The 14,030-nt window shown below is 37.8% G+C and overlaps 1 protein-coding gene across 3 annotated transcripts; it reads left to right on the top strand.

Moving 5' to 3' along the window:
- The first annotated feature begins 4,244 nt into the window (after positions 1-4,244).
- On the top strand, positions 4,245-9,057 carry LOC104610348 (protein HAIKU1). Of its 3 annotated transcripts, none has more exons than XM_088896019.1 (2): positions 4,245-6,061; positions 8,634-9,057. In XM_088896019.1, the coding sequence occupies exon 1, from the start codon at positions 4,863-4,865 to the stop codon at positions 5,769-5,771; it is 909 nt and encodes a 302-aa protein (XP_088752145.1). In that variant the 5' UTR covers positions 4,245-4,862; the 3' UTR covers positions 5,772-6,061; positions 8,634-9,057. The 3 variants fall into 3 exon arrangements, with proteins under 3 accessions (XP_088752145.1, XP_088752144.1, XP_010275211.1); XM_088896018.1 differs by having other exon boundaries at positions 8,618-9,057; XM_010276909.3 differs by lacking the exon at positions 8,634-9,057 and adding an exon at positions 6,231-6,373.
- The last annotated feature ends 4,973 nt before the right edge of the window (positions 9,058-14,030 follow it).

Genomic DNA, 14,030 nt, shown 5'->3' with positions numbered 1-14,030 from the left:
ATTAGATAGGAGTAGTAAATGATGTTTTTTATATGAAAAAGTGTTGATATATTTTATATGAAAGTTTATAGGGGTATGTTTAGAATAAAAACCTTTAGCCAATGCCCATTCACATTTACTACTCATTTAAATAGGTTATTTGGTCATGTGTCTCTTGATGAGAGGTTAATTAAGTAAAGAGGTTGCACATTATAGAGGTGTTTTAGTAATACAAACATTATAGGTTAAGTTATTTAGTAAATACATAAAACTATAAGAATGTATGAGTAAATAACCTTTATTTCTAAAACCCTAAAAACTTGTTTTATAAAACACACTGAACATTGTATTTTTTAATTGATTGATTGATTGTTGGTGTAGAAAATGTCATATTTGCTCAAGATCTCCATGATGTAAAATCATTTGTAGCCCAGCCTGGCCTGACTAGAAATTTTCAAATTTGTTTCTAGATTTTGTGTTTAGTCCGATTTTTTTTTATTTGGCTTGGGCCTAATGCTTTAGTGTCAGCCCAAAAATTTCTAAACTTGATCCTAGAATCTAGATTTTTGGTTTGAACTCATAAATTTTGGAACTCGTATTTAGTCCTCATAAAAAGGTGTTCACACTATCCTCACAGCCACTTACAACTATGTATTGAGAATATCTTCGTACTTGTATATTTTTATTATGAAAAGATATTCCCAATGCATAGCAACAAGTGGTTGTGAGTATTGTGTGAGCATTATTTTATAAAGATTGAATTCGATCTTAAAATTTTGGGGTTTAACCTGATCCCAATACTTTATCCCTAGCTCAAGATTTGAAAGGAAGTGGGATCCTCTCTCTAGTGACCAATATCACTCCATATATAGTCAATATCACATGGGAAATGAACCACATTGGTCTTCTCCCTACAAACAAACCAGTGAATAAGATAGTTGGTAAACGAATCCTACTCTCCTTCAATTCAATGAAGGATAAATGCATCATTTCCCGTCATTATTTCTTCATTAATCTTATTCTCAAAAGTAACAAAGCCAAGCCAAGCCCTAGAACAAATGCTTCCCAAACAAACCCTAAATCAGAGTTGAGTTTGTTGTCTTTCTTCCTTATGTAACCAACAACTCCATTTCTGATGCTAGAGCTCGTGGCAATTTTCATTGCTGCAACAAATCTTGGTAGAGTTTTGTTTGTGGAACTGAAGCCTATTTTGGGACTCATCGTTTTGTGAGATCATAACACTTATTGGTTTCATAGGAAAAAAAAAGTTTGATTAGAATTGCTTTTAAAAATATGATAATCTAAACCCAAAATACTTTTAGGCTATATTTGGGAAGAATGCAAATGTTGATTCAGTACAAATATGTACTCTAGTTTACTTTTACTAGTGTTTGGTAAGAATGCATTTATACATTGGCAATGACAGAAAACACAATTTTCAAGGCATATTTACACCCAGAATGAGAGGTAATTTTACATCGAAAAAAATGTAAACATTTGCACTCAAAGTGATCAATGATAAAAAGGTATATTTTAACATCGGGATTTGTGTTTGCATCCATTACAACTAAAACTCATTTGGTAAGAAAGTAAATTTATCAATACAAAACTAAACCAACTTTGCATTTGTATGGATCAGAATACACTCTATATATTTGCATTAACACTCTATTTGCACTCTTCCCAAACGCAACCTTAAGACTTAAAATGCTCAAATGAGGTTTTTTGCTTTTATTTATTTATTTATTTTTTTTTGGGGGGGGGGGAGGGTTAAGAACAAATCCTGAAACTTATATCCAAATGCAACCCAATGTGAATTTGCAAACTGTACAATTTGGGGGACGTTTAGCATCAAAGCATTTTACAAGCGTTCTATTTCACAAATGGGCCCTGATTCATAGGTGTTTTCATTTCACCTGTTTTTTTGTAAAACACAAAAAAAAAAAATCGGGATGTAGAGTGATGGGGTGTTTAAAGTCATTTGGCATATTATTATAATATTTTTATAGTGACAGTTGTATGACATCTTAGAAAGAAGTCAGCTTTTTCAAATTTTAATATGCCACAACACCTTAGCGATTCAAGAAACTTCAATTTGACATTTTAAGAAACCCTTCCTTTCCCGGATCCCCAAGTTAATTATTGCAAGAACATCTTTTGTTTTTTTTTTTAAGAAACAAACCACCAAAACGTGATTTATTTACCCTTTTTTTTCTGATGTGGCACCAAATGCGTGGGTCTCAAGCACCCTCTTGAGTGCTAGAGTGGAAGCAAATCATGTATTAGAAGAAGCCCTTTTGCCAGATTCATTTGCTTAAATCGCGTATCATGACTGTGTAGGAAGACATACTATGCCACACATTGATTGCTAAATGTAAAAGTGTAGGAAAAAATGTGCAACTTATTCAAACTCGAAGATGAATATATTGAGGAAGCCAGAAATAGTATTCAGATTGGATTGGATTTGATCCAATTAATAAATAGATCGCCTTTTCATATCTAACTTGATTTGATTATAACTAGTTGGATCCTTTTGACCAATGCCTTTTCCTTGACCTAATCCAAAATTTTCGATGTCAGTTTGAATCCTTTGCAGATTTAATGACTTTATGGCCTTGTTTGTTTTTCGGTAAGTTACTTACTCGGAAAAATGTAATTACTTGGGTAAATTTTTCTTGGAAAACACTTACATAGATAAGTGCATTTACCCATGTTCTTTTATTTCTCAGGGAAATAAGGCTATGACCATTTTAGACAGAGAAATTCATTATTAAAAGGGGCATTTTTGTCCCATTGAAGTGTTGGCAACTTTCCCCCTATGTGGGAAAGTTATTTACCCACCTAGGAGATGGGTATCACTTTTCTAGGTAAGTGATACCTAAGAAAATAAACTTTCCATAGTCACCACATTAATCTGGAAAATGAACATGAGATTCTTGGTCAATGGGAACCAAAATCTCATTGACCAACTTTTCTCCCTCTCCAAATCCAGAAAAGAATGCCCCTTATGTGAAACATCTACGTGTTCAGAACTGACAGTGTGTATCATAGAACGGGATCTGCTCCTCACACAGGGGCATCTCACATGCACACCCATCGTGCATTGAAAATATCTTCTACCAATAATAACTTATAAGTACGGAAGATGTTTCCAATGCATGATACGATGTGCATGTAAGGTGCGAATGAGGTGCCCTGAGTGAGGAGCAGATCCGGTGTCGTGTATCATGCATGAATCATGATGACTCAGCTATTACGAGTAAAGCTGTAGAGGAGTTCGTGAGAGGGTGGAATGAAGAAAGGTGCAAATCTTACGACGTCAATTTGTTAGGCAGACAGTGTCATCTTACCGTAATCAGTTTTGCCACGCCATGTAGGCGAAGAATTCGGATTCAGTACGGTGTGAGTACGGTCTTGGCAATTCACATCTGCGCCTCACTAACGCCCCAAAGCATATCCCAACTGTCTATTCGGATCATCTTCCAGACTTCCACTGATAATTTTCAAAGATGTTTTCAAAGCATAGTGAGATATGCATATGATGCGTTTGTGGGGCGCAGATGCGATCTCGATCTTGGGATGACTGAATCCGATCTCGTAGACGAATCGTAAATACTAGTGTCACATTTCACCACGGCAGCCACGTGCCCGCAACCGATTGGGCATTCATAGTCAAGTGGAATCCACTAAATACACTTTTGTTTTTTGTCGTTTTCCTCAGGATTTCGGCCGCGGTTGTCTATTCCTTGTTTATAATTCTTTATATTTCACTCTCTCTATCTAATTAATAATTATTTCGTTGATAAGTAATTAATAAATTTTTTGATAGCCGATAAGTAATTAATAATTAATTTATTACAAAATTAACTAATTTCATTAAACTAAGCAATTAGACTATTTTTGGAATTAAGCAGATTCATTGGGCCGTAACCAATAGCCATGGCATTCTATCTTTTATTGTTCAACTCGTAATCATGAAACATATGGAGGTCAAGCTCTATATTCCTAGCTGGGATTACGTGGCGTATCATGATTGGCACAGACCACAGTATTGTTCGGTTCACGTAGAGGATTTCGACACCGTAACTATCGTAAGCCGGTGGAGACCGGGAAATGAAACGTAAGAGCTTTGCAAATCGGCGGCACTCATCACCTAACTATCGAGTCTGTCAGACTAAGAGTTGAGGTGGACAGCTGTCTACGCAAACACTTGTCTGCTGCTGAAGCTAGGGCTTCTGAGACCTGCTCGTGTCCATCTCTAACCCGTTCAGCAGGTCACACTGGCACAAAGTCAAGACGGGATGTCTCCTTCCCCGCGTTTACTCCTTTTTTACTTCGATAGTTCTTCGTTGTGTGAAACGAGAGAAAATTCTAGGGTTTTGTTTTCGTTCCTATTTTCTTTTTCTTCTCTTCCGGGGATTTCGTGGTCGGTTTCGTCGTAGAAAAGATCTTCGAGGTTCGTCGGATTTGCTCGGATCTATTTTGAATTTTCTACTTTTTTTTTTATATTCCGGTGGAGAAGAACCTGACGATGAATTCTGGCGGATCATTTATGGATTTGGGCTTCGGGTTTTGACAAATTTGAGAGGTAATCTGGTTTAGGGTTTGGAGGAGACGGAACAGAGAATACGGTATGATTTCTGCCTGGAATGATCTCTTTTTTGGAGATTGACTTTGTTGTCTGCCTGGATTTGAAAACCTCCTGGTTTAGTTGGTTTTCTAGTAAGACTTTCGTTGTTTGAGCTTTGGGTTTGTGAACTTTGACGGTTTGATTGGAGGCCTTTGAATGGTTTGAGCTTGGTTTCCATTTAGTGCCCAAAAGTTTGAGTTTTGTGTGTTGGGGAGAAGGATTGAGTGGTACTGGCGATTGGATTGTTGTGGAGATGGATAACTCAAATTTTTCCAAGAGTAGGCATACTGAACATCTGGGGGTGAACAAGCTGGGGAAGAACATTAAGAAGAGCCCTATGCACCAACCGAATTTTGCAAACCCTAAGCAACAACCTCAGCCACAGGTTTACAATATCAGCAAGAATGATTTCCGGAGTATTGTTCAGCAGTTGACGGGTTCACCCTCTCAAGACCCTTTGCCTCGCCCCCCACAGAATCCGCCAAAACCCCCGAGTATGCGTTTGCAGAAGATCCGTCCACCTCCATTGACGCCAATTAACCGACCCCAGATCCCTCCTCCTGCACCGGCTCCTCCTCCCCCTTTCAACAACAATTTTGTCAGACCCGGTCAGCTTGGTCAACCGTTGGCATCGCCCTTACCTATGCCGACACCACCACCGTTTACTCCTGGCGACTCGATTTGGTCCAACACGGCGGAGTCTCCAATCTCGGCTTACATGCGGTACCTTCAGAATTCTATCATTGATTCGGGTCCAAGACAAAGCCCAGTCCAACCTCGTGCTGCGCCCCAACCTCAAGTTCAAGCTCCGGTTCAAGCACAAGGTCAAGCTCAGGCATTCTCATCAGGCTTACTTCCTACCCCTCCGCCACCTGCGTTCCCTTCGCCACGGGCAAATGGTCCTGCCCTTTTGCCTTCTCCAACTTCTCCATTTCCCTTGCCATCTCCAAGCTCATTCTTGAATCTTTTGTCCCCTCGCTCCCCCTATCCTTTGCCTTACCCTGGGTTTCAGTACCCTATCTCACCCAACTTCTCTTTCTCACCACTTGCTCAATCAGGGATTTTGGGTCCTGGGCCACAACCCCCACTTTCCCCGGGTTTTTTCCCACCTTCTCCTTCGGGATTCTTCCCTATTTCAAGTCCTAGATGGAGGAATCTATAGTCTTCCATGAACACATGTCTGTCAGCTAGTGAAAAAGTAACATGCCTAATGGCATTCACTGTCGTTCTTCTGAATATTGTTGACTCAGCTCCTAGTAGATTGGAGCTGTGCTGTAACGTATACTAGTGCAAGGGTCTTGAGAAATTTCTATCCCTTGCTTCTGTTTTTTATTGCTTGTTTGAGTCTGGGCCCTGTAGCAGTTACAATCTGTTCTGTTTTGTGGAAATGTTATTTTAGCTGTGCTGATGTGGAGATTCAACCCTATTGGATAGAGCTGTAACAGAAAGGAGGTAGGATCACAGATGCCTAGATTTACTCTGTAGAATCTCTGGTAGATGAATTCTTGTAGTCTATTAATTAGTTCTTTTTAGTTTGGAAACTTACAGTTATTTGTTCAATATGACCAAGGAGTTTATCTTTTGATCTTACATTCTTGTACTATTCTTTTGCTTGATGAAGGGCTAAATTGTTTCAACTTTCAACTCAGAAAGCAATGCCTTGTGATTCATAGCAGTTTTTGTCTACTGTCTATTAGCTGCTGCGAATGGGTGAGCAATACTTGCTTAATACTAAAAATTGTTTGGCAGTTGTAACTTGTAAAGTTACATTGTACCTCGTATAAAGCTGACAACCTAGTGTAGAATTGGAGATATGGTCACCTCTATGGTATGTTTTCAGCATATGAGCTTCTGGAAGCCGGAAATGGTTTGCATTTTTCTTGCATAAAACATATGCTATTGAGCTAACTGGTTTTCTTATCTGTCAGTGGAATACTATGCCTTAGAAACATGTGAAATCATACAGGAAACTTGAGGATGTGAAAAAACTTTGAGCATTAACTAAGAGCTTAAATATAACCAATCATTCCCTCTTCAAACCAATGTTTTAAAATGCAGAGGCGTGGCGCAAGCATTCCACTACCTAGAGGTAGTAAGCCTCTAGGTAGTGAAAGGCGTAAGCCTCCCCAACACAAGGAGGTGTAAGCCTACACCTCCTTAAGACGAGGCGGATGAGGAGGAAGGGCAAGAGGAAGAAAAGGAAGGAGGGTCTCATTTTTCTTTATTTTTAATAAAAATCTTTTATATTAAAAAGAATGAAGATGAATAACACTAGTTGAAAGGCGTAAGCCGGCCCCCAGCCCACTTTCTTTGCCCTTATCTATTCTTCTTTTCCCTTTCCTTTTTTCTTTTTTCTTTCCTCTTTCGTCTTTTTATATGAGGTGCATGAGGCACATGAGGCGTACGCCTCTTGCACCTGAGGCGTATGCCTCAGAGGTGCCAATGCCTCTAGCCTGCGCCTCAGGCCGTTTTGGGGGCGCCTCGCCTGGAAGCGCGCCTCCAGGCGTACGCCTCCCATGCCTTTTAAAACACTGCTTCAAACATCACTTCCATGTTAAAACGACCAACTAGTCAGAGCCACTGTGATGAGATAATGATAAAAAGATTGTATAAAATGGGGCTTCTCCATATATCCAATCCTTTTTAACCCTGGTTTTTGCTTAAAATCATCTGCTCTCCCTTGGTATCCATCTCAAGTCACAGTTCCACAAACCCTAATGTGCCTTATTTCACTCACATAGCATCTAGTATACTCCCTCAAACACTATGCCTCCATCCAATGCTACTGGTTGAATCCCCTTCAATTAGTAGTGAAGCTGGCAAATAAAACTGTAATCACTTTTGGTGAAATTGACCTCTCTCATGAGACCCTGCAAACCAAATTATGCTTTATTACCCTGTCTGAAATAAAAACACCTATTACCAAGGGCTATGATTCACTGAAAGAGCTATCCTCAAGCAACTTCTACTTGAAAGTTTCATAACAAACCTGTGGGATTTCCAGGAAATTCAAGCAAATTCTATCTTTGTTAAAAGTTAAAACATTGGACTTCTTTTTCGACTACCACCAAATAAGTTATATAGATAAGACTTTCTTATGCATGGATCACAGAGGAGTGCACTTATTTTGAGATTTGTTTTTATATAATTTCTTTCATGGCTGCCACCACTTCAGCATGAACTACCCCCAATAAATAATTCTCATGTCTCCTTGGGTCCAATCAAACACATCAAATCCAAGAATAATTTCTATATGTTATGAGAAAAAGATGTATATTTAAGTGGCTTATTGATTCCTCAATAAGGAAAAATTATAGACCCGATGCAGGAAAGTGCTTGTACACCTTCCTTCTTTGCTTTAGTTTATTTTTTATTTTTATCAATTGCTTTAGCATGTTATGTGTATTTGTGTTGCTGCATGCTGCCTCCAACATGAACAAATTCACCTGGGAGGAACCTTTCAGGACCAAACCTTTTTAGTGGGAAATGTATTTGGTTGTTGGTGGGCAAGCACCAAAAGAAGGCTGTAGGTGGAAAAAGCAATACCTAGCCTCCACATCCTGTAGTCTGGTTTCGGCTGCAAAGGGGAAATGTATTTGGTTGAGGTCTGGGAGTCTGTGGGAGCTGTAGTTTGTACTTTGTAGTTCTGTTGTTGGTTGTGCTCATCGAAGGTGTTCTCCTTGGGGGGCTTGTTGTACTCTATCTGTGTTTACCTATCTCCCCCCCCCCCAAAAAAAAAAAAGAAAAAAAAAAAAAAGTTGTTGTGTTTGCGTTTTATCTAAAACATTAGCATTTGCTATTTAGATTGAATAAAATGGAACATAGAAAAGAAACTTGTGCAAACATAATTGTTTTCAAGGGGACTTGCTACAAGTTAAACATTTTGTGGATGCTTTGGACTACATGAAGATTGCAATGTAAATTCATTTCAACAGGAATTTTGGTTAAATATGTTTTGCACTATCCTTGTGAGTATGGCCTAAAACTGAAATTTCTGGGTTTCTGAAGGTACTTTATTTTTTAGGCACCTAGGAGCCTTCTCATGGGGAGGATGGGCCTTGGCGCAATGGTTGGGTTTCTTCATTGTGACCTGGGTGACCAGGGTTCAAATCTTGGAAACAGTCTCGTATGTGCTGGAGTAAAGATGCAGATATCTGTCCCACTCCTACCCCGGACCCCACATTGGCAGTAGCCTTGTGCATTGGGCTTCCCTTTCAAGGAGCCTTCTCATCCATGTAGATTATTATATGAAATATAAATTTTACTTCTAGTTTTTAGGATATTGGCTTCTGGTGCTCTGGAAATATGATGTTAAGTTGCCAAGTCTGTTTTTACCAATAGAAAAAGAAAAAGGTTACCAAGTCTGTCAATGTGGGGGAGGGGCTGTAAGTGACGAGTATAGGAATTTAATTTTGATAATTGATATACGTCGAGAGATTTTCAACTGCATCATTTACATTCACAACTTGTTGGCCTTAGTTGATCTATCATTTTTTTCTTTGTTAAGAAAGAGAAATGGTATTTATATCTTAAAAAGCAAAATGTTAACGTGAGGATGCAAAATGCACCATATGGATAGATCTCTTCTAACATAGTCTTGAAAGGATTCCTTACAGATATAGCTATGCCATCTGCGCGGAGTTCAGTTCCCTACGTATCCATCTTACTTGAGCATGCATATTTCCAAGGATTTGTTAATTTCATTAAAATATATACCAAGTGCTACTGACTCCTCTGGTTTTGATTAATTGTTCCATTAACTATATTAGGGGCCATTGCTTGGTGTAAGGGTAAAATCTTGGGTTCAAGTCTACGAGCAGCCACTTGAAAAAAAGAAGAGAGAGAGAGAGAGAGAGAGAGGTTAGACTATAGGGGCTTCCCCCTTATGCATGAATACCCAGTTAAACCCAAGCTTTACTTTGTCCTGGACACCAAGATTTATAATGCAATAGTTTTAATTTATTGATCTTTTCATCTGTTATACATGTATATTTCATATAACTTTAGTTCATGTTAGATTAAAGGGTTATGCTATTTTACATACTTGGACTGTTGTGTTGAAATGTTTTTCTCCCTTTTGATAAGATTTTGGAAAGGTTTTAGTTACAAAAATTATGCAAGTGTATTTATGACATGAAATTAAGGCTGCCCTTGGTTTCACGTAGAATACGAGTGAATGGAGTATTATCTTGAAAAAATGATATTTAATAGAAAGTGAATCATACTCATAATTTTCTTGGTGCTTTGTTTAAATTGGAAAGCAGACCTGAAAAGTTGAAAATCACATAAATGTTGCCGGAAACAAACTGAAAATATCAACCTTGTTTCAAAAATGGCTTAAATTATAAGGAATTTTATTTTCCTACATTAGTGCCAACTTTCTTGGAAGGTTTGTTTTCCTCCACCATGGTATTGGTATGTGCATCTGCAAAATATCATTTATTGTCTTTTGTAATTTCCATAGATTGAATTATTCATGGGATTCTCCAGTGACAATATGGATCTGTTGGCGCGGGAGTGTCGGATCACGTATCCGGAATCAATCCATTAAGAAAAATGGAGAACACAAAATAATGCCAAAGTAGATAAAAAAGAAATTAAACAAATAGAGAAGAAGCAAGGATTTACGTAGTTCGGAGAAAATCCTAAGAGAACACACGAGAGAGATTCATTTAATTGTTGAAAAAGATATAAGATAGCCACACGCTCTTCATGATAATGTCGCCATTGAAAAGAAAATAATAAATATCCAAAAAAAAGTTCTTATTGCAAAAAAAATCTTTAACCATGAACTAATCTCGATCCTTGATTCGTCCCTGATTCAATGGTGTATAAAACACCATATAAAGATAAAAAAATGGGACCGAACAATTAAGCAGAAATTCCTTCTATGGGTTACTATTCACGCTTGAATAATACCCGAGAACCATATTATGAGCTGAATTTTTTTGGGATTTGATTCCAATATTTTTTAGTCAATTCCAACATTTTCCACCTTGGCTAAAAAAAAAAAATTCAACTCTCTTCTTCAATCTATTCCATTTCTCTCTCTAGAATATAGCCCCCTCTTCTTGGGGCCTTCACAACTTGGCACCGTTGTATGTTTGAAAGATTCAGGCAATGCCTGAACCTCTCCTTTGGCAATGGCTTGGTCATCATGTTTGCTATGTTCGTTTAGGAAGAAATCTTTTCCAATTAAATGCAAGGTTCAAAATATTGATACGTATTAGTCTGTATCGGTTGATATGTATCGTTTCTGGACCCCTCGATACACTCTTATAATGGGTGTATTGGGGGTCTGATCGGTTCAGGGGGTGGAGGAGACCTAAATTGCCCCTTGAATCGGTTTTAGAAAAAAATAAAAAAAGTAAAACAAAACAGGGGCATATCGGGCGTATCAATATTATAAACCTTGTTTGAATGTCACCATCTGCTACAAAATCTCTGAGCTTGTGATACCGCACATTTATGTACTTAGTCCTTGTGTGGTATACCGGATCCTTTGCAAAACATATAGCACTTTGATTGTCACATTGAACAAAATGTTCTTTTGATCAATTCCAAGCTCTTGAACCAATCCTATCAACCATACAACTTCCTTGCTTGCCTCTACTGCTGCCATGCACTTTGCTTCTATAGTAGACAAAGCCACCATATCTTGTAATGTAAATCTCCAACTAATAGGACCTTGAGAAAGAGTGAAAATATATCTCATAGTAGATTTTCTTCTGTCAAGGTCATCCGTAAAATCTAAATCTACATACCCAACCGCTTTGTTTCTTTTCAAACCATTTAGAAACAGTAAACCTGTATCTTGGGTACCGTTCAAGTAGTGTAGAATCCACTTTACACCATTCCAATGCTTTTTCACCGAATTAGCCATAATTCTGCTCACAACACTAACTACTTCAAACAAGTCTGGTCTGGTGTATACCATAACATACATAAGACATCCAACTGCACTGGCATAGGTTTATGTATCATGCCCTCACATTCTTCTTCTGTCTTTGGACAATTTTGAACAGATAGTCTGAAGTGCTGAACTAGCGGTGTGCTCATTGCCTTAGCCTCTTTCATATTGAATTTGGCCAACACTTTCTCAATATACCCTTTTTGAGTCAACCACAACTTTTCATTGCACTTGTCTCTTTGAACTTCCATACCTAAGATTTTCTTTGCTCCACCTAAATCTTTCATCTCAAATTTCATGCTCAATAACTAGTTTAACTTAGCAATCTCATGCAAACTCTTATAGGCAATAAGCATGTCGTCAATATAAAGCATTAATAGTATAATGGAGTCATTATGAAGGAAACAAAAATAAACACAACTATCATACTTATTTTTGATGTAGCCATGTGAAGTCATAAAAGTGTTAAAGCACTTGTACCATTGCTTTGGCGCTTGCTTAAGGCCATAGAGCGACCTATTCAACTTGCAAACTAGTTGATCCTTGTGTTTCTCGACAAACCCATTAGATTGCACCATGTAAATCTCCTCTTCTAAACTCCCATGGAGGAAAGCTATCTTCACATCAAGCTACTCTAACTCTATATCCCACATAGTTACCATTGCTAACATGATTCTAATGGAACATTGCTTCACTACAGGAGAAAAATTCATTAAAGTCCATTCCTTCCTTTGGTGTATATCCTTTCGCTACTAACCTTGCCTTGTATCTAACCAATTTGCTTGTAAATGAAGCTTCTTTCTTTCTGTACATCCACTTGAACTCAATAGGCTTCTTACCCTTAGGCAATTCTACTAACTTTCAAGTTTCATTCTTCCAAAGAGAAGCCATCTCCTCTTTCATAGCACCCATTCATAGTGAGTTGTCCTTATCTTTCATTGCCTCCTTGTAGGTCACTGGGTCACCACAATTAGTTGTTAATGCATATGAAATTGTTTCATCAAATTTGACTAGCATCTTGATGTCCCTTTTAGCTCTACCTATAGCAATGGAATATGATGGTTCCTCTTGGAATTGTATATCTTTTCGGCTTTGATGAGAAGAATTTGTAGATTATAGCAACTAGTTCACTACCCATTTTCTCTTCCTCACTTAGCTCCACTTGAATTGAGATATTGCTTTTCTCACCATCTTGGATTTGTTGCTGATTTTTTTTTTCAACACAGAAGCTTCATCAAATACAACATCTCTTCTTATCTCAACCTTCTTGGTGTTAGGATTCTAAAGTTTGAATCCTTTCACCCCTTCATTATATTCTAGAAAAATGCAAGGTTTTGACTTAGCACCAAGCTTTGTCCTCTCTCCGTCTTGCAACAAGACATAACAAGGGCATCCAAAAATTCTCAAATTTGAGTAATCAATAGAATTACCAATCCATACCTCTTCTGTTATCTTGAGTCCTAATGCTTTTCAAGATGATCTATTTGTCACATAACAAGCCATATTAATTGTCTCAGCCCAAAACTATTTTTGTAAATCTACAAAGATCCTCATGCACCTTGCCTTTTCTATTAGTGTCATGCTCATTCTTTCTGCTACCTCATTCTATTGTGGTGTACCTGGACTAGTGAGATGTTGAGTAATCCTTTCTGCTACACAAAATTTTTGAAACTCTATATAGGTAAACTTTCCACCATTATCTGTTTGTAGCCTCATAGGTACTTTATCTGCTTTTCGGTTTGTTTCTCCACTTTTGCCTTCCAAATCTTGAACTTCTCAAAGGCTTCGGATTTATGCTTCATGAAGTACACCAAACCTTTTTGGAATAATCATCAACAAAGCTAACAAAATATCGTGCTCCACCACTAGAAGTCATTGGCAATGAACTCCATGTATCTGCATGCATATACTCAAGAATCTCTTTGCTTCTTTTAGTAGATGTTGTAAAACTGACCTGCATTGCTTTCCATAAATACAATATTTGTAGAAATCTAATTTGGAAAATTTAACACCATCAAGTAATTTCCTTTTGTGTAGTTCTATCATGCCTCTCTTGCTAATGTGTGTCAATCTCAAGTGTCATAACTGACTATGATCATCACCTAAAGTGAATGTGACAGTTGCATCCCTAATGACAGTTTTTCCAATTAACCTATATAACAATCCATTTTTCTCTCCTTTCATGACAACCATGGCACCCTTTTTAACCTTTATGACTCCATCAGTTCCACTATATGTACACCCAAGGTCATCCAAAGCACCAAGTGAGGCTAAAATTTTCTTAAGATCTGGAACATGCCTAACATTTGTTAATGTTATAACAATCCCATCAAACATCTTAGTTTTAATTGTCCCAATCCCAACAATTTTACATTTAACATCATTTACCATAAGAACCGTGCCGCCAACATGTGACTCATATGTAGAAAACCAATATCTATAAGGACACATATGATAAGAACATTTAGAATTAAGTATCCAAGTATCCAAGGGATCCATACCTGAGGAGAC

The sequence above is a fragment of the Nelumbo nucifera genome, chromosome 1, assembly GCF_055504915.1.
Source record: "Nelumbo nucifera cultivar China Antique chromosome 1, China Antique-T2T, whole genome shotgun sequence".
NCBI classification, from domain to species: Eukaryota; Viridiplantae; Streptophyta; class Magnoliopsida; order Proteales; family Nelumbonaceae; genus Nelumbo; species Nelumbo nucifera.
This window is presented reverse-complemented; position numbering and strand designations above follow the sequence as displayed.